The sequence below is a fragment of the Sugiyamaella lignohabitans genome, chromosome B (assembly GCF_001640025.1).
Source record: "Sugiyamaella lignohabitans strain CBS 10342 chromosome B, complete sequence".
NCBI classification, from domain to species: Eukaryota; Fungi; Ascomycota; class Dipodascomycetes; order Dipodascales; family Trichomonascaceae; genus Sugiyamaella; species Sugiyamaella lignohabitans.
In genome coordinates, this window is record NC_031674.1 from 3802508 (window position 1) to 3821348 (window position 18841).

General features: G+C 42.9%; 4 protein-coding genes across 4 annotated transcripts; all 4 read right to left on the reverse strand.

Moving 5' to 3' along the window:
• Positions 1 to 55: 55 nt before the first annotated feature.
• PXA2 (ATP-binding cassette long-chain fatty acid transporter PXA2) lies at positions 56 to 1714 on the reverse strand (the record flags this gene model as incomplete). Its single annotated transcript, XM_018880285.1, has 1 exon — positions 56 to 1714. The coding sequence occupies one exon, from the start codon at positions 1712 to 1714 to the stop codon at positions 56 to 58; it is 1659 nt and encodes a 552-aa protein (XP_018738119.1).
• Positions 1715 to 2674: 960 nt separating this feature from the next.
• Positions 2675 to 3943, reverse strand: CCP1 (Ccp1p; the record flags this gene model as incomplete). Its single annotated transcript, XM_018880287.1, has 1 exon — positions 2675 to 3943. The coding sequence occupies one exon, from the start codon at positions 3941 to 3943 to the stop codon at positions 2675 to 2677; it is 1269 nt and encodes a 422-aa protein (XP_018738120.1).
• Positions 3944 to 4651: 708 nt separating this feature from the next.
• YAK1 (serine/threonine protein kinase YAK1) lies at positions 4652 to 7939 on the reverse strand (the record flags this gene model as incomplete). Its single annotated transcript, XM_018880288.1, has 1 exon — positions 4652 to 7939. One exon carries the CDS (start codon positions 7937 to 7939, stop codon positions 4652 to 4654), a length of 3288 nt encoding a protein of 1095 aa, XP_018738121.1.
• A 2059-nt stretch (positions 7940 to 9998) lies between these two features.
• On the reverse strand, positions 9999 to 17801 carry EAP1 (putative cell wall adhesin; the record flags this gene model as incomplete). Its single annotated transcript, XM_018880289.1, has 1 exon — positions 9999 to 17801. One exon carries the CDS (start codon positions 17799 to 17801, stop codon positions 9999 to 10001), a length of 7803 nt encoding a protein of 2600 aa, XP_018738122.1.
• Positions 17802 to 18841: the final 1040 nt, after the last annotated feature.

Genomic DNA, 18841 nt, shown 5'->3' on the forward strand with positions numbered 1-18841 from the left:
GCTTATCTGTTAGGTACCAGCAGCGATATATTCTAATTGTAATACAAATAGTTATTTACAAGGCTTGTATCATTTCTAAACGTTCTTCCCATTCAGGTACGCGACGAAGATTCATATCCAGTGCTAATTTCTCTTCTTCCAACTTGAGTCTCTTCTCAGCATCTAGGTCAGTGAAAACATAACCACCACTTCCATCAAACTGAAGAATTAAGTTATGATATTTCCACAGACTCGATCGATGAGAAACCGTCAGCAAAGAAATGCCTAAATCTTTTGCATGCGTATACATAATGGTTTCAATATCTAAAGTTACCGACGAAGTGCATTCGTCTAGAATTGCAAACTTGGGCTTATGATAAAAGAGGCGCGCCATTGCTATTCTTTGTTGAACACCAGTACTGAGGTCCTCTCTCCATTCCCTCTCAACATCCCAGCCTCCTACAGATTGCACGATATCGTCTATTTGAACTATTGCTAAAATCTGTAAGAGCTCTTCATCTGAAACGGTATTTTCTGCTTCGCTGTTGGGATAAATAATCTGTTGCCGAAGGGACCCACGAGAAAGATATGGCCTTTGAGGAATGTAAAAAATATCTTCGGATGGTGGTCGAGTTAATGAGCCTCCATGAACAGGCCACAATCCGCCTAATATTCGGAATAGAGATGATTTGCCGCAACCATTTGGTCCCACAATGAGGAGATGATGGCCTTGTTTGACTGAAAATGATAGCTTTTTCACAAGCACATCACCATTCGGAGAAACAATGGGAACTTCATGAAAAACAATATCAGGACCAAGTTGAACTTCACCCTGTCCCCGCAGAGTAATCTCATGGCTCTGTGCTGAGGATTCGGATGAAGATACGAGGTTCTTGTCGTACCGGCCTGAGTTTATATCGTCCATAACATCAAGGAGAGAGCTGACTCTAGCAGTGTATCCAGCCAACTGGGCTACTTCCTTGTATGAAAACATTATTCGGCCAAATGCATCAGAGCTGCTGAGCAACAGACGGCGGTTTGTTACAAACCCTTGCGCTCTGTCGGCGACAACCAGACCGGCACCTCCTGGAATTTTAAAAAATACTGGAATAGCACATAAAGTAAGTCCTAGAGCCCCCCAGAAATATTTGATAATGAAATCTTCCAAGAACCCATGATAAAGTTTTTTGCGTAGCACATAATTAACATATTTGATTAATGTAAAGTAAGACTTATCCAGAACAGTCTTTTCCACATGATGACCACCATATAAAGCGATCTCCTCTGAGTTTTCAATCAACCGCGAATGCTGGAATCTGTAGTCGCCTTCTAATTGTGCCTCTTCAGCTACATATTTTCCAAATGGAGGTGTCAGGACCCTTAGGACATATGCCGAGAGCTGAATAGCCGACCCAATCAAGAACAGGTTTTCTCCGCCAATGTTCCTAGACAGTTTCCAAGAGTATAAAACCATATCTAGCAAGGGTTTTGCTAGATTAGGATACAGGCTAGAAAGGCTTGTGGCAAATCGTAGCACGTCAACTGTGATAAGTTGGTCGGCATTAGTGATTCGGTCGTCCAAATTGTGAATAGAATAATAAACCGGATTTTCCGAATCAGGTAAGTATTGTTTTAATATATGCTCCGTAAGTCTTGTTCTGTATCTAAGAGCAAGACTACCTTGGAGATATTGTAAGATTGAGTTGGTGAACGTTGCTGGCACAGCTACAACCATCCACCAGACGATGCCCAATAAAAACTCTTTACCTTTGCCTTTGATAAGATAAGATACGAGCTTACCATCAAGTGTTGCTACGTATAGAGATAGCACTGTACGTAAAATTAGGAACCCAGTCTGAGTTGCCAACAACCAGAATTCTTTACACTTCAAACCACCCGGAAATATAATAGGTATCAACCGTAAGAGTCGTTTGAAAAATACTCTATCTACAGCTACTTTTTTCTTCTGCTTGCTTGAGAAAGAAACTGCTTTCTCATTTGAAGAGACGCTGCTATTTCTCTGTTCTTCGATGGAAATGCGAACCCGGTTTGCCAACGACACCAACAATACAGCATAAATCCCTCGGGAAAAGAGCTTTCTGTTAGAGGAGTAAGCGACAACTGCATCGCCTGCTAGTTTTGACAAGGATGGCATAGCGGATGAATTGCAACAGCTTAATGCTTATTACTCAGATTCGTAGAAGTGGATCGCAGTCAGATTAGAGCTGACACTCAGAGCAGTTCGAGTTACACCCAAGCCTAAGAGAGTAAACTGTCAAAAATCCGATATTTCCTAAAAAGAAATTTTCTATTGACCGTTGAATTATCAAATTACCTGTGAATATCGTCTAGTATTACCTAATATCAGTTACAGGTGTTATTCTGCTCTCCTTCTCAGACAGGATCTCGGTAACTTGCTTTGTGGGGACTGTCAGATAGTGGGCGTTCGGCTGCGGCCATTTCCGCAGTTGCAACCCTTGCCCAAAATCTGGGGAACACGATATTGATAGGCAACGAATGCAGCAGCGATTGTGTGTTTTCGACAACTCGGAAATGCACAAGCGGAGCACAGGTGTCTAAATCAAACCCTGGAAAGTCTAGGTAATCGCCAAGCGTATTTATATATTTAAAAATAATCAACTTGTATTCATTAAGACTATCAATAAAAGATAGAGTTGCATCTCCTCAGGCGAGATTAGATCTTGGCAGGATCAACATTGATTTTACCGAGCTCATTTACCTTGGCCAACCCGTTAGGGCCACGACGTACTCCCAATTCCAATAATTTGCCAAATGCCTTAGCAAAGTCGGCATAAAACCTATCCTTGTCTTCGGCATAAATTTCAACCCACTTTTTGAATTCAGGATCTAAAATCAGAGAGAAGTCTGCTGGTAGCATCATAAGTTCTTTATCAGCATCGTAGTACTGTGGGAGACCCGCAGGAGACTTGCTCAATGTCCATTCTTCATGGAGCAAAAGCTTATAGTAGGTATTGCCAAACTTGGTAGGATTGGGCACCCATGGTCCATCAAAGCCAGATCTGTCGGCATGAGTACGGCCCAAATTGTGTGCCCCGCAAAGTGCAACAATTTCCTGATCATTGAATCCCATACGGTAAAAGATTTGTCTCAAATGATCCTGTCCAAGAGCTCCATCTGGTAAGCGGCCATTTGGTGGCACATTTTTCTCGTCGACATAATCAACGCGACCCGGCTTCCAGGGAATTTTGGGCCCATCCATATATTCAACAGCAACAGCACCAGCAAAGGTCCACAGATCTGCATAACTAATCCATGGAAATTGCTCCTTGATAGGCTCTAAAAAACGACGAGCATGCTCTAACCCATTATTGGCACTATCCTTGGCCTCAAGTGAGTATCTCATGGTGGCACCGTTTGAACCACCGGTGCCAGTGGCAGCGTCATAAGTGCCAGATGCATGCCATGCAAGACGTACAAGAATAGGTCCTATGGAGCCATCATCGTAGTCTTCTTGAGGTATAATCTTACGAATAGCCTCTGCTAATGCATTGTAATCACCGGGTTTCGACATTTTGAGAGACTTGACCGCTGTTAGCTTAATACGATGGACAATTTTGTCAATCACAGCTGGGAAAATAAGATATCGAGGGTTGTAGTAATTCGAGGAATGTGTTTTTAATTCTTTTGGTGTTGCACCACTCAAATTGCTGTTAAATTCGTGCGTGTGGAGAAGATTTCTGGATTGAGTGGGGGTCGAGATCGCAGCTGACCGACTTAAATCTGACAACGATGCCTCGCTTCTTATCAAATCTAGATCAACTGACGAGAGTGACGCTATAATAAAATTATTAACCGTTCGACTAACGACTTTTGCCTGCTCGTGACTTTTGTTACGAACACTTGAAATGTGAATAAGAAGAACGCTCGATTGAGACGGTGGAGTGGGGATATTTAAGACAGGGGAGAAGCCGTTAGCATGCATCTTGGGTTAGGTTAAATTGCCAGTCTTCTGGTAATGGGAGATTTGAAGTACAGGAACCAGCCGAGGAAAGACGGGGAAGAACCGAGACAGGCGGACACGGCCCAATCACGAGATTGCAGAAGGTAAGCTCGCTGTGATGAGCGGAGTGGAGATTTTCCGAATAGTAACGGTATTACTAGAAAAAAAGAAACCACTTGGAACCTAATAAGTGTAGTCAGAAGTTTAAAGTGGCGTGTTCAAGAAGCCTAAATATCCGAATATTTGGATCCGATCGCAAGGTGTTATTCAAAGATCACACGGAAGGGGTGAGATGAGACTATACAGCCGGATTATCGAGAAGAATGAAGTCTACCACTGAGGTGAACGACTTGTGAATTACACAACAGAACACGCTATCAATTGTGTGAAGGCACGCAATTAATATGAAGTTCAAGGGAAAACAACAAAAGTGTTGTGCGTAGTGTGGCCATTGATAACATGATGCACTACAACACGAATTGATTGAGATATGCAGGGTTCTGCATAAGCTGCGATGCTTAGCCTGTTCGATGCATCTCGTCATCTCGTGGGAGTGGAACTCGATTGGGTTTCCTTGAACAATTTTGCTAAACACCTAGGTACTCTTTGAAACAAGAACAAAGTAACATTATATTCTATAGAACAATATTACAGTAATGCAAACTTTAACGAGCTCTGATGTTGAGCATGCTAGGCTCGTCTTATATAATATGAGTTAGGGGGAGCTGACGACGCTGTGGCAATGATGGGTTGTTGCAGTCCATTTGCACGATTGATTTGCCTGATAGGGTTTTTGGTCGCGGCAGGTATTGTATTTACAGGAGTCGCCGCGGATGTTGAGCTGGAAATAGAGGTAGCTGCAGATGCAATTGATGACAATGAATTGTTGCTGCTTGAATTTTTGATATTCGAGGAGGAAGCTGAGGATGAGGAAGAAATGGTTCGCTTAGACTTTCCGCTGATGAATTCATGGCGCAAAGCTTGTTCAGGTCGGGGCCGTCTTTTAGGATCCCACATGAGAAGCTGGGATAGGAAATCAAGAAAAACAGCGTCATCGCTTTTGAGTACGTTCTTTAGACTCTTTGAACTGGCCTGCTTTTGCTCACCCCGTTTTGTAACTACAGATCTTGGTTTTCCAAGGCTATCAAAGAAAAGCCGTCTACGGGCACATCTCGAAATCAACGCCTTGTCAGGAATTCCAAATACTTCCATTATACAGGCAACCTGCTCCTGTTCATTATCTCCCATAAATAGAGGACGACCCGTATACAATTCAGGAATAATACACCCCAAACTCCACATATCTACGGGCCTTCCGTACGGCATACCAAGCATTACCTCCGGGGATCGGTAGAATCTTGATTGAATGTATGTATAGACACGTTCTGACTCATAACATGACGATCCGAAATCTATAATTTTCACTTTACCACTATCAGAATCGCACAGCATGATGTTTTCAGGCTTCAAGTCGCAGTGAATAATTGACTTTGAGTCTAAAAATGCCAATGACTCGAGAATTTGATGTGTGAAGTGACGAATAAGTGGTAGTGGCAGTCCCTTGTAACCGTTGTATTTTATCAGTTCATATAAATTGATACCAAGAAGTTCGTTGGTGATACACAGATGCTCGCGAAAACTGAAATGGTCTAGATAACGCACCATGTGGTATTTATCACTTGGATCCCAGGTAGACAACGACTTCAAAAGGTCGGCTTCTATAAGTGCTTGCATATGTAACCTCTTTCTGTTTATAATCATTTTCAATGCAACCAGTTTACCACTCCGATGGTCAACACATTTTAAGACTTTACCAAAACTCCCCTTTCCAAGAACACCTAAAATACGATATCTATAAGCAATATGATCTCCGATTGTAACTCGATAGTCTCCCTTGTCGTCATCAAATCCAAAGTTCCCAGTTACCCCACGGCGAACGTCACCAATTATTTTCTTGCCAGCTGCTTGGCCGCAGTAATATACATGACGGAAATCAAGGATCTCTCCTTTTTCATATATATTCAGGCGATGAGACTTAGAGGCCATCGCTGGCGTCTGAGGTTCAACAATAAGCTCACCTTTTGCCTGCAATTCCTTGATTATCTCCCTATTCGAATCTTCCGAGTCTTTTTTGGATGTTATTAGACTCCTCATAATAGCCTTAATTTCTGTCATATTGATAGCAGGTTTTTCAATTCCTAACCTATCTCCTAATGGAGTGAACGCAGGGGGTTCTGGCGGATATGTCGCTGAACCATCCAAGAGCTCCATTTGGGAAATTCTTTTGAAATTTTCATATGGCGAGAGTAGCATACGTCTTGTGGCTGCAACACTTGCTTGCCCATTCGACCTTGGAGTTGACCACTGTTTGGATGCAGTTGACTTTGACCGAATACTTTGGGTACTGCTCACAACTGCTGGAGGTGTTCCAATAGGTGTAGTAACGTTGTTGCCGGTGGCTATAGAGTATTCACCAATAACCGTCTTACTTTGCGCTGGTTTGAGATCCGGGGTGCCCGTGCTTGGATGACCCTTATCACTCGGGCGAGGGTGAAGAACTGCAGGCATATTGAGGGGGCGATACGGCGATTTCGCACTCAGCTGATGTTTCGGCCCTGGACTGTTTCTCGGACTGGACTCTGTTGGTGTTTCTAATTTTAATCTTGCAATATCAGGTAAAGTTTGCGATCTGGGAACTGTTTGTGGACCCAGCTGTGATTGACTGGCTGGTGTTGTGATGTATTGCTGCCTACTCGAATACTTATATCTATCATGATGTTCTGACGGCTGCCCATACTGAGATAATCTATCGATAGATGATTCGTTCACTGCCTGAGAAGCATACCGTGACCGTGTCCCCAACTTTATCGGCGAGTGGCTGGTATTACCTTCAGCATCAGTCGATGTCAAGTTGTTCATGCTAATGGAGCTTGTTATTTTTGCTCTATCATGCCTTGCGCGACCACCAATGTCACTGCTGAATGATCTTTTTGGTTGTAACATGTACTGATTCTGCATTCCCGACGATTGCGAACTTGAGCCACGATTGCTATTCGCTTTGGTTTTAACTTGATCTGGGATTGGTGGCACTGGCGGAACCGGCTCACCGAGTCTCCTGGGGCCGCTCGGTCCTGGTGATAGAGATATTCTTGGAGATTGCCTTCTAATAGAAGGCGGTAGCTTTAGGCTTTGATTTGAAGATGTAGCAGCTGTCTGAAAGTCATGCGATGGCGACTGTTGGATTACAGACATCCTGTCAGGGCGCCGTGATGAGATCGATGGGTAAGATCCAGATGGTGGCGTCGCATATGTACTGGTTCCAGTGCTGTTTTGCGAGGAATTATGAATTCTATGGTGCTGATACTGATAATGACTCTGCTGGTGTTGCGATTCCTGAGGTCTGTGTAGATTATTGTACTGGTTCGGTGAAATGTTGCTATCCAGTAAAAGGGTATCCCTTCTGCTTTGACCCAGTAGTGTACTTCGTCGTCTTGACTTTGGATTAACGAATACCTGGGATGCAATCTTAGGGTGCCCTTTATTATTTGTTTCCATGCGAAACGGATTGTTAGAGCTGAATTGCTGAATACTCACATGAGGAGTTTGGGACTGACCATGCCCCACATCAACATGTGCCCCACCAACGACAGAAGAACGAGTTCTTATATTCTGGCCGCCACGAAGACCCTTATTAAGAGGCCTGAATTGATTAGCAACGTCGTGTGGAACAGTTTCACGGTGATCATTATAGACCGAATAGCTAACACTTCGACCTTGTCCATTGCTGGGTCCATTGGTAGAAACTTTTAGCAAGGGGATAGAGCTAGGCGATCCATTGACAGTAGTGTTTCCAGACAGTCTTCTATGAACCTGGTTTATGACGTCTGCAGCTGGCCTTTTAGGTACATTGCCCGACGAGACCGGAAGAGAAGAGGACGGATGTCTATCCGATCCTGAGGTAACTCTTTTCTGTTGCATACCAGGCTTGCCTGTTTCCGGCAGTTCTAAAAACCCATATAAATCTTTAATAATGTTAGAGCTGTCCCATCATGGTTTCTGATGAATTAATAAAGTCATGGAGTGACTTCTGACTGACTGATCCGTCCCAGAACATCTAACTTACCTGAATCTACTGAAGACATGGCAGGAATATACCACTAAGAACTGCTCTGATTCACTCCGGTTTCTCTCCTATCTACACTTCTCAATTCATGACCAGCCCAAAAACTCATATATGTATTTCAACTAAATTTGATGCCGCTTGAAAGCAGGGGATCCTCAACAAATTGGATTGGACAAATTGAATCCTACTCTTCCTCTCAGTTGTTAGTACTGAAAAGATACAAATTGGCCCCAAACAGCCAAGAAAAAACAATGAATTACTTGTCGTTTTTGTTCAGTTATGTACCTACCCCCTTCCCGAGTATTCAATTTTCTGTCATAAATTAGCTCAATAATTTAACTTTCAATAATATCCAATATACTAACTTGCGAACCTGTTTGTTATGGCCAAGGCTCCCTTTAGTTTATACAGCGACAGGCAGCTAATGGGGCTTTTCCTTGCGGAGGGTTATGTCTGTATATCTGCCTCTTGTCAATGTTGTTTATTTTACGATGTCTGGAGAGGTTGTGGTTAATTAGCTGCATTAGGCGGGACTATTTTGGGTGCTGCGATGCGAGCATTCAAGTTTCGTGTGGTGCGCCACGGAACGCGTGGTGGAACGAACCTCTTTTTTTCCACCGAAAGCGTACTTAGACGTCAACATAAGTGGACCAAAATGCACGACAGGGGTTGTGTACAACAGCTGCAACATGCGTCTGCCAGTACACGGAACTTGCCATGCTGGATGTGGGAGTTAAATAACTTTAGTCTATGATTAGAGGCGTACCAGTGTCTTATGTGAAAACTCTAAGGTAATGGTCCATATTTATTTGTATATATCTAGATTATTAGAATATGGATATTTATTATGAGACCATCCTTAGTTAATTTTCCGCTTCGGGCCTGGAGGGAGGATTGTGCACCCGGGCTCAGGGGTAAATTATTCCGAATATGCAACATCTCAATACCTATGGCTTCAACCCCTACACTACAGTGTCAATATAGTATATTAAGACTAAAAGGATCTCAGAACTTCAATTATACTCAGTTGCCTCTCCAACTGATCTCTATTCGGTTTTCCATAAAATGTTCTGTAGTGGCAGCCAACGGTGGTTCATTCACAGCCGTTCCCATACTACATTCCCTGATGTACGAGTTCCACGGATGCATTTGTGTTGACCTGATTCAGCTTACATCCCTCTACAAGTAATGGGTCCGGAGCGGTCGACAAGTTTTAGGCTTATTTTGGTTCAACTGATCCATGAAAAGGGTGAAGTATTTAGTGAGATTGCCAAAGACTTGAATCGACATCCTATGCTCAGAGCTGAGGTAGCAAAGTCAAAGGCTACAAGCGAAGTATGTCGCGACGATTATTTATATATCTGGTAAATACAGTGCTAACGATTCGTGTAGGAATGTGAAATTTTGTATAATCATCTATTACAGGAAGAAGGACTAGAAAAGGACGACGATGTTAAAGACTCGACAAAAAAAGGACATCCCATTTGGGTACAAAATTTAGCTCAAATCCTGTATGCTAGATACATTGGTGAAGTTTCGCAGATGATCGAGGAGGACGAAAAGAATTTCAGAAATGCTTTTGAAAAGTTAGAAAATTTGCAGAAGAATGAACTTCCGTAAACTATCTTGTGCCAATGTGATGAATAAAGCTGCAAACGCAGCCTGTTAGTGGCCTTGCTCATGAAACTATGACTACTGTGAGTTGACAGCTAATGGTGTATGATATTTGGTTTGCATTTACATTAGCATAATTCATTTTGAAATTATTTGAAGTCATACGATCGATCGTGGTATGATTTTTTAAAAATTATATTAAGTAGACTAAATCATTCAAGGAAGGTAGAGAGATACAGAGAAAGAAACAGAAAAAGGAAGACAAATAAAGTTGAACTTTTAAAAGCTAGGTAGGGGCATTCAGTTGTAGATAAGAAATAGAGCCAAAATTACCCCAAGTGTAGTTGAACATATGGATGATGAATGTGTGCCGGAATTAGAATATACAATTTCTGTGGAAACAGGGAGTGAAGAAGGCAGAGTGCTCCCCGAAGATGCAACGGAAGGAACCTTGTTACTCGATTGGGGTGGCAAAGTGGTTGTGGATGATCCGCCCGGTTTCAATAATGGAGGTGTAGGACCACTGGCAGCTTCCTCAGGAACTGAAGTACTGGATGATTCGACAGAAATTGATGCAGCAGTTTCAGTAGATTCGAAGGAACCTTGTACTGAAGTGGCTTGTTCTGGAGCCTCTTTAGTTGATGAAGTGCCTTGGTTTGTGCCCAACCCGCTACCCTCCGGCAGATTAGCTGATATCATTGAGCCAGTCTCATTTTCGGGCGTACCGCTGCCAGAGCCGGAGCTATTAGCAGTATTACTCGATGAGCCTTGGTTGGGATTTACATTGCTATTACCACTGCCGGGCCCGAGGGAACTGCCAGTAAATATGGTAACGAAACTAGAAGTTGGGACTAGCTTGCCATTGAATGCCTCGGTGGTAGAGGTTGTAAATGGGATTTTTAGGACTATCGTTTCAAGCTCTGTCACTAGGCGAGTTGTTATAGTCGGCGCCTGCTGCTCAGCTTGATTGCCCGTCGTACAAGGTAAAGTAACAGTCACTGCTTTAACATTCTCGACTATCGTTGTTGAAAATGTGAATGAGTTCGTTGGTTGACCAGTTTGCGTGGCACAGGGCACAGTAACTAGGATAGTTTCCAGCTTGGTAAGAACTTGTGTTGATACTTTCGCAGTGGTTTGCCCTCCGGGAGTTGCTGTGCTACAAGGAATGGTCTTGACGATTGTTTCAAAGCTGGTGATTGTGACGGCCTTAGTAGTGAAACTTACAGCTGCTATTTTCGTAGACGGTTTTTGGATGTGGCCACTTTGATGAGAGGTTGGTGAAGTAGTTACAACAAAACGGGTCGTTGGCAGACTTGCAGGGGAGGTTGGGCTTAGAATAGCACTGCTTGTGACTATCATGGAAGAGCCCGTGGTTATGGCTTCCCGAGAAGTAGACATACCGCCGCAACCTCCTTCTCTGGCACAGAGTGGATTTCCAGATTGTGTACTCGTAGAACTTACCTCAACTGATGAGATAGAAGATCTAGAATTAGTTAATGGAGAAGAAACCAAAGATGAGCTGCTTGCTGTAGATGACAAGGACGATGAAGGTGATGATATAGATACGCTAGATGCACTTGTTGTTATGCTACTTGATGAGAGAGAGGATGTAGCAGACGAAAGGGACATGGAGCTAGAAGTAAATGCAGAAGAAAAACTTGATAGGCTTGTGGATAATGAAGACCCTGACGATGATTCAATTCTTGAGCTTGCAGATGACGACGCCGATAACGTCGAACTAGTTATGACCGAAGATAATGGCAGCGTTGTACTACCACTTGAAGATAAGGATGATGGTCTTGTATTGCTAGACACCATAGAAGAGGTAGTAATGGAGCTGGTGGTTCCTGCTGATTTACTTGTCGAAACGGTAGTTGACTTGAGTTCGGAGGAGGATGTACCTATCAGTGTACTGCTAATGCCAGAGGTGGATCCAGAAATGGGAAACGATCTTGGAGTAATGGGAACTGAGCTAAAATGTGAACTCGTGCTTGAGGTTTGTTGGAAGGATGAGGTGGCACTGGAGCTGGAGCTGGAGCCAATACTAGAAGAATATATACTTGTGCTGGATCGTGAGCTTGACACAGTCGTCTGGTGCGCACTGGAGCTGGAGCTGGAGCCAATACTTGAAGAATATATACTTGTGCTGGATCGTGAGCTTGACACAGTCGTCTGGTGTGTACTGGTACTGGAAGTAGGGTGCTCACTAGTAGTGCTTGTAGTATGGTGCCTACTAGTACTTGTAGTATGGTGTTCAGTTGTAGAACTTGTACTGTGGTGCTTACTAGTACTTGTAGTGTGGTGTTCACTTGTAGTACTAGTAGTATGATGCTTACTGGTACTTGTACTGTGGTGCTTGCTAGTAGTACTGGAAGTATGGTGCTCAGTGGTAGTAGTGTGATGCTTACTAGTAGTACTAGTGGTGTGGTGCTTACTTGAGGTACTCGAAGTGTGGTGCTTGCTAGTAGTACTCGAAGTGTGGTGCTTGCTAGTAGTACTAGTGGTGTGGTGTTTGCTAGTAGTACTTGAAGTGTGGTGTTTGCTAGTAGTACTTGAAGTGTGATGCCGTCTGCCAGTGCTGATAGTATGATGCTTACTGGTAGTACTAGTAGTGTGGTGTTTAGTTGAGGTACTGGTAGTGTGGTGCTTGCTAGTAGTACTAGTAGTGTGGTGTTTGCTAGTAGTACTAGAAGTGTGGTGCTTACTAGTACTAGTAGTGTGGTGCTTGCTAGTAGTACTAGTAGTGTGGTGTTTGCTAGTAGTACTGGAAGTGTGGTGCTTGCTAGTAGTGCTGGAAGTATGGTGTTTGCTAGTAGTACTAGAAGTGTGGTGCTTACTAGTGGTACTAGGGGTATGATGTCTTCTGCCAGTGCTGATAGTATGATGCTTACTGGTAGTACTAGTAGTGTGGTGCTTGCTAGTAGTACTGGAAATGTGGTGCTTGCTAGTACTTGTAGTGTGGTGTTTGCTAGTAGTAGTTGAAGTGTGGTGTTTGCTAGTAGTAGTTGAAGTGTGATGCCTTCTGCCAGTGCTGATAGTATGATGCTTACTGGTAGTACTAGTAGTGTGGTGCTTGCTAGTAGTACTTGAAGTATGGTGTTTGCTAGTAGTACTGGAAGTGTGGTGCTTACTAGTACTAGTAGTGTGGTGTTTGCTAGTAGTACTGGAAGTGTGGTGCTTGCTAGTACTTGTAGTGTGGTGTTTGCTAGTAGTAGTTGAAGTGTGGTGTTTGCTAGTAGTAGTTGAAGTGTGATGCCTTCTGCCAGTGCTGATAGTATGATGCTTACTGGTAGTACTAGTAGTGTGGTGCTTGCTAGTAGTACTTGAAGTATGGTGTTTGCTAGTAGTACTAGAAGTGTGGTGCTTACTGGTAGCACTAGTAGTGTAGTGTTTAGTTGAGGTACTGGAAGTGTGGTGCTTGCTAGTAGTACTTGAAGTATGATGCTTACTGGTACTAGTGGTGTGGTGTTTGCTAGTAGTACTAGGAGTATGATGTCTTCTGCCAGTGCTGATAGTATGATGCTTACTGGTAGTACTAGTAGTGTGGTGCTTGCTAGTAGTACTGGAAATGTGGTGCTTGCTGGTAGTACTCGAAGTGTGGTGCTTACTGGTAGAACTAGTAGTGTGGTGCTTGCTAGTACTTGTAGTGTGATGTTTAGTTGAGGTACTGGTAGTATGGTGCTTACTAGTAGTACTGGAAGTGTGGTGTTTGCTAGTAGTACTGGAAGTGTGGTGCTTACTGGTAGTACTGGAAGTGTGGTGCTTGCTACTAGTACTTGAAGTATGATGATTGCTGGTAGTCGTAGTGTGGTGTTTGCTAGTAGTACTGGAAGTGTGGTGCTTACTGGTAGTACTAGTAGTGTGGTGTTTAGTTGAGGTACTGGAAGTGTGGTGCTTGCTAGTAGTACTTGAAGTATGATGCTTACTGGTACTAGTAGTGTGGTGTTTGCTAGTAGTACTAGGAGTATGATGTCTTCTGCCAGTGCTGATAGTATGATGCTTACTGGTAGTACTAGTAGTGTGGTGCTTGCTAGTAGTACTGGAAATGTGGTGCTTGCTGGTAGTACTCGAAGTGTGGTGCTTACTGGTAGAACTAGTAGTGTGGTGCTTGCTAGTACTTGTAGTGTGATGTTTAGTTGAGGTACTGGTAGTATGGTGCTTACTAGTAGTACTGGAAGTGTGGTGTTTAGTTGAGGTACTGGAAGTATGATGCTTGGTAGTACTAGTAGTGTGGTGTTTGCTAGTAGTACTAGGAGTATGATGTCTTCTGCCAGTGCTGATAGTATGATGCTTACTGGTAGTACTAGTAGTGTGGTGTTTAGTTGAGGTACTGGAAGTGTGGTACTTGCTAGTAGTGCTGGAAGTATGGTGTTTGCTAGTAGTACTAGAAGTGTGGTGCTTACTAGTACTAGTACTGTGGTGTTTGCTAGTAGTACTGGAAGTGTGGTGCTTGCTGGTAGTACTGGAAGTGTGGTGCTTGCTGGTAGTACTGGAAGTGTGGTGTTTAGTTGAGGTACTGGAAGTATGATGTTCGCTAGTAGTACTGGAAGTATGATGTTTGCTAGTAGTACTGGAAGTGTGGTGCTTACTGGTAGTACTGGAAGTGTGGTGCTTGCTACTAGTACTTGAAGTATGATGATTGCTGGTACTCGTAGTGTGGTGTTTGCTAGTAGTACTAGAAGTGTGGTGTTTGCTAGTGGTACTAGGAGTATGATGCTTACTGGTACTAGTAGTGTGGTGTTTGCTAGTAGTACTGGAAGTGTGGTGCTTACTAGTGGTACTGGAAGTGTGGTGCTTGCTAGTAGTGCTGGAAGTATGGTGTTTGCTAGTAGTACTAGAAGTGTGGTGCTTGCTAGTAGTACTAGTAGTATGATGCGTACTGGTACTCGTAGTGTGGTGCTTACTCGTGGTACTAGGAGTATGATGTCTTCTGCCAGTGCTGATAGTATGATGGTTACTGGTAGTACTGGAAGTGTGGTGTTTAGTTGAGGTACTGGAAGTATGATGCTTAGTAGTACTAGTAGTGTGATGTTTGCTAGTACTGGAAGTATGGTGTTTGCTAGTAGTACTAGGAGTATGATGTCTTTGGCCAGTGCTGATAGTATGATGCTTACTGCTAGTACTAGTAGTGTGATGCTTGCTAGTAGTACTAGTAGTGTGGTGCTTGCTAGTAGTACTGAAAGTGTGGTGCTTACTGGTAGTACTAGTAGTGTGATGCTTGCTAGTAGTACTAGTAGTGTGGTGCTTATTGGTACTCGTAGTGTGGTGCTTACTCGTGGTACTAGGAGTATGATGTCTTCTGCCAGTGCTGATAGTACGATGCTTGCTGGTAGTACTGGAAGTGTGATGCTTGCTAGTAGTACTAGTAGTGTGTTGCTTGCTAGTAGTACTTGAAGTATGATGCTTACTAGTAGTGTGATGTTTGCTAGTACTTGTAGTGTGCTGTTTAGTTGAGGTACTGGAAGTGTGGTGCTTGCTAGTAGTACTTGAAGTATGATGCTTACTGGTACTTGTAGTGTGGTGCTTGCTAGTACTTGTAGTGTGGTGTTTAGTTGAGGTACTGGAAGTGTGGTGCTTGTTAGTAGTACTTGAAGTATGATGCTTACTGGTACTTGTAGTGTGGTGCTTGCTAGTACTTGTAGTGTGGTGTTTAGTTGAGGTACTGGAAGTGTGGTGCTTGTTAGTAGTACTTGAAGTATGATGCTTACTGGTACTTGTAGTGTGGTGCTTGCTAGTACTTGTAGTGTGGTGTTTAGTTGAGGTACTGGAAGTGTGGTGCTTACTAATAGTACTTGAAGTATGATGCTTACTGGTACTCGTAGTGTGGTGTTTGCTAGTACTTGTAGTGTGGTGCTTGCTAGTACTTGTAGTGTGCTGTTTAGTTGAAGTACTGGAAGTGTGATGCTTGCTAGTAGTACTTGAAGTATGATGCTTACTGGTACTCGTAGTGTGGTGCTTACTCGTGGTACTAGGAGTATGATGTCTTCTGCCAGTGCTGATAGTATGATGCTTACTGGTAGTACTGGAAGTGTGATGCTTGCTAGTAGTACCAGTAGTGTGTTGCTTGCTAGTAGTACTTGAAGCATGATGCTTACTTGTAGTACTGGAAGTCTGGTGTTTGCTAGTAGTACTTGAAGTCTGGCGCTTACTTGTAGTACTGGAAGTCTGGTGTTCGCTAGTAGTACTGGTAGTATGGTGCTTACTTGAGGCACTGGAAGTGTGGTGCTTGCTAGTAGTAGTTGTGCGGGGCTTGCTAGTAGTACTTGAAGTATGGTGCTTACTGGTAGCAGTTGTTGTGTGGTATTTGCTAGTAGTACTGGAAGTCTGGTGCTTGCTAGTAGTACTCGAAGTCTGGTGCTTTGTTGAGGTACTGGAAATGTAGTGCTTACTTGAGGTACTTGTAGTATGATGTTGACTAGTACTTGTAGTTTGGTGCCTACTAGTAGTACTGGAAGTGTGATACTTACTAGTCGTGCTAGAACTTTGGTGGCTAGTCCCAGTACTGGTAGTATGGTACTTAGTAGTGGTAGAAGATTCTGTGGTATCATGATATTGCGTAGTTCTCGTTTTGGTAGTTGATGAAGAAGAAGTTTGTGTTGATGTCGCTAGTTTTGTTGAGCTGGTCTTCTCCGTAACTGTAGTATGGAACAGTATATTAGGATTTACCGCCACCAGAGGTGTACTCACTGTGGTCAATGAATTGAGTTGAGATGTGCTAATAGCGCTTGTCATACTGTTTATCTCACTGGCACTGAGATCGATAACGCTTGTCCTACTACTCCTGCCATTTGTAGTGCTACCGGAATCGCTTGTAGCGCCACGATCGAGGATAGTAGTGCTACTACTGGCAATGCTGCTAGTAGTTTCAACAATACTACTGGTACCCCTTCTGATGGTGCTAATAGTGCTAGTAGTTCCAACGCTGCTACTGGTTACGGTGCTTGTAGTGTATACAGTACTGGCTTCACTGCTGGTAGTTCCAACGCTGGCAATGGTAGTACTGCTACTTGATGTACTAGTAATGGCATTGCTGCTGGTGCCTTCACTTTTTCTGCCAATAGCAGTCGTACTTGTAGTTGTGCTAGTTGTACTAGTAGAAGTTCCTACTCTACTGCTACTGCCGATGCTGATTGTACTGCTTAAGTAGTTGCCGCTTGTTCTGGAGGTCCTAAGATTACCAAATTGAATGTTTGGATCCGCGGGATTTGCAGATAGCGCGGAGGATGTGGAAATAGCAAACCCTGTAGCACCTGGCTGGGTGGATGTAGTGCTTCCTGATTGAAGATTTAGAGACTGACTAATGATGACAGATGCTAACTCCGAAAATGATGCACTTGCTGTGCTGGAGCTAGTTGTCTTGGATGTACTTGTTGAACTGGCTGTGGTGGTAGGTACTGTTTTACTTGTAGTAGTAATTACTTCCCCTTGTCTCACTGTTGTCGATGAGAAGTCGGTAGATATTGTACTTCCATAGTTTGAACTTGTAGTGGTAGTTGCTGTTTCACTCGAAGTGGAAGTTAACCCTCCTAATCTTACTGTTGTCGATGAGAAGTCAGCAGAGGTTGTAGTTCCGTAGTCGGATTTTGTAGTGGTAGTGGTAGATACTGCTTCACCCCTAGTGGAAGTAAGCCCTTCTAGACTTACTGTAGTCGTTGTAGGTAATGTTTTACTTGTATCAGTAATTTCCTCCCCTAGACTTACTGTTGTAGATAAGAAGTCAGCAGAAGTTGTACTTCCATAGTCTGATTTTGTTGTGGTAGATATTGTTGTACTCGAAGTAGAAGTTAGCCCCCCCAGTCTTACTGTAGTCGATGATAAGTCTGCAATAGATGAACTCCTATATCCTGTAGAAGTGACAGGGTTATGGGACGTACTGGTAGTCGTGGATGAGATGAGTTCAAGGCCGGGTCCAATATTCGCGCTTCCCAGGACAGTGTTTGAATCACTGGTAACGGACACATCGAAAAGCCTTTTATCCAACCTGGATCTATGGACCTCGATTTCAATGTCCGAAGGGTCGAATACACTGTTATTTTCGACGGGCAATGCAGTAGCTAATATCAGTACTGATAAAAGGTAAATTAACGTCTTTCGATTAATCATTTTAATCCACCTTCCTATAGTCTTTCCGTTAGAGCAAGTAAGCAATGAGTAGTCTTATATTTTGCTTACCAAACTATCCTAATATTTAACCTCGACAATCTTGGCTCAGAGTAACTATAAAATTCTCTAGTAAAGAAAGTCCGTAGTTCGTGTGGTTTCTTTAGTCCAAAGTTAGCTGGGCTCTTTGAGCTTGTGTCAATGTACTTACAAAAGTAGGGAGAACAACTGCCATATACTTGACCAATACCAAAATCTACTGAAATAAAGATCTATATGGTTGTCAGTATTACATTAATATCTCTGAGAGGCGAACCGACCTACCTGTAAATAATTAAACGAATTTTTAGTTCAGCTATTTAAAGAAAAGTATGGAGGACCACGCTTACGAGATTGGATAGTCTCATAAGAATGTTTAAGTTGGAAGAAGTGTTGAGAAGACAAGTTAACGGGGATATATACATATATATTAATCATCCATGTTTATCTCAAAAAATGTGAGCTGTGGCATTTGTTAGATACCTCGCATGGATACAACTAATCGTAGATCAATCCTTGAGCTGAATTAGGGGTCTTGCAGAATATTAAGGGTAAACATAACAAGTGTCAAGCAGCTAACTGTATGGGTGACCGAAATAGATCTATATTGGTCAATCTTTTGCTGTCAAATGATTTCCGATTTTTATCATGACATTGCTTTTTATCTGACAGCTTGATAGCCTATTACCATGTTGTGAAGTGCAGGATCTTCGATTAACTGTATATTATAGCTTATCTGTTGTAGATCCATCTTTACCGTTATGCATGCAACCCGAATTAAAACCCTGTTTGCAGATATGGCAGATCGGCAGCGTGCTTTCTAACTTGTAGTATGCATATGTACTGCTAAGTTTTCTATTTTAAGTAGTCAGAGTCATGTAAGGCTCAATCTTAATCCTTGCACAGTTACATCTATTCCCTGCGAGTGAATACTAACCTTTACATATTAGTCTATATACAATAAACCAGAAATTGTGGGGTAGCTTCTCAATAACTTTGTAAAA